At 44.6% G+C, this 276-nt stretch overlaps 1 protein-coding gene across 1 annotated transcript in view; it reads left to right on the forward strand.

Annotated features, from left to right (window-relative positions):
- LOC119586102 (nibrin-like) overlaps positions 1 to 276 on the forward strand; it is a gene marked incomplete at its 5' end in the record, with an annotated part of 11,415 nt that overhangs the window by 5,101 nt on the left and 6,038 nt on the right. The window contains 1 exon segment of the mRNA XM_037934794.1: positions 29 to 157. Within this exon segment, the coding sequence (XP_037790722.1) occupies positions 29 to 157 (129 nt within the window).

Raw genomic sequence — 276 nt, forward strand, 5'->3', positions numbered from 1 at the left:
ATATATCCACGGCATCCATCCATTGCAGGAGGCAAAGCTGAGGACCTGACAGCGGAAAACTTTTCACATATAACCAGGGACAATTACCTTGTGATCCAGCAACCCCCTGACAAGAACCAGATGTCACAGAGTAACAGCCTTCTCACTCAAGCAAGAAGTGAGTATGATGCTGTGTCTTGAAAGGAACCTGATTCCCCACAAGAGAGTGAGATTTGCCATATGTGATTTACTAGAGACTGGAATATTAGTTGCTTTTGGGTGAAGGTGATGTCTAGA

Source organism: Penaeus monodon, chromosome 21, assembly GCF_015228065.2.
Source record: "Penaeus monodon isolate SGIC_2016 chromosome 21, NSTDA_Pmon_1, whole genome shotgun sequence".
NCBI classification, from domain to species: domain Eukaryota; kingdom Metazoa; phylum Arthropoda; class Malacostraca; order Decapoda; family Penaeidae; genus Penaeus; species Penaeus monodon.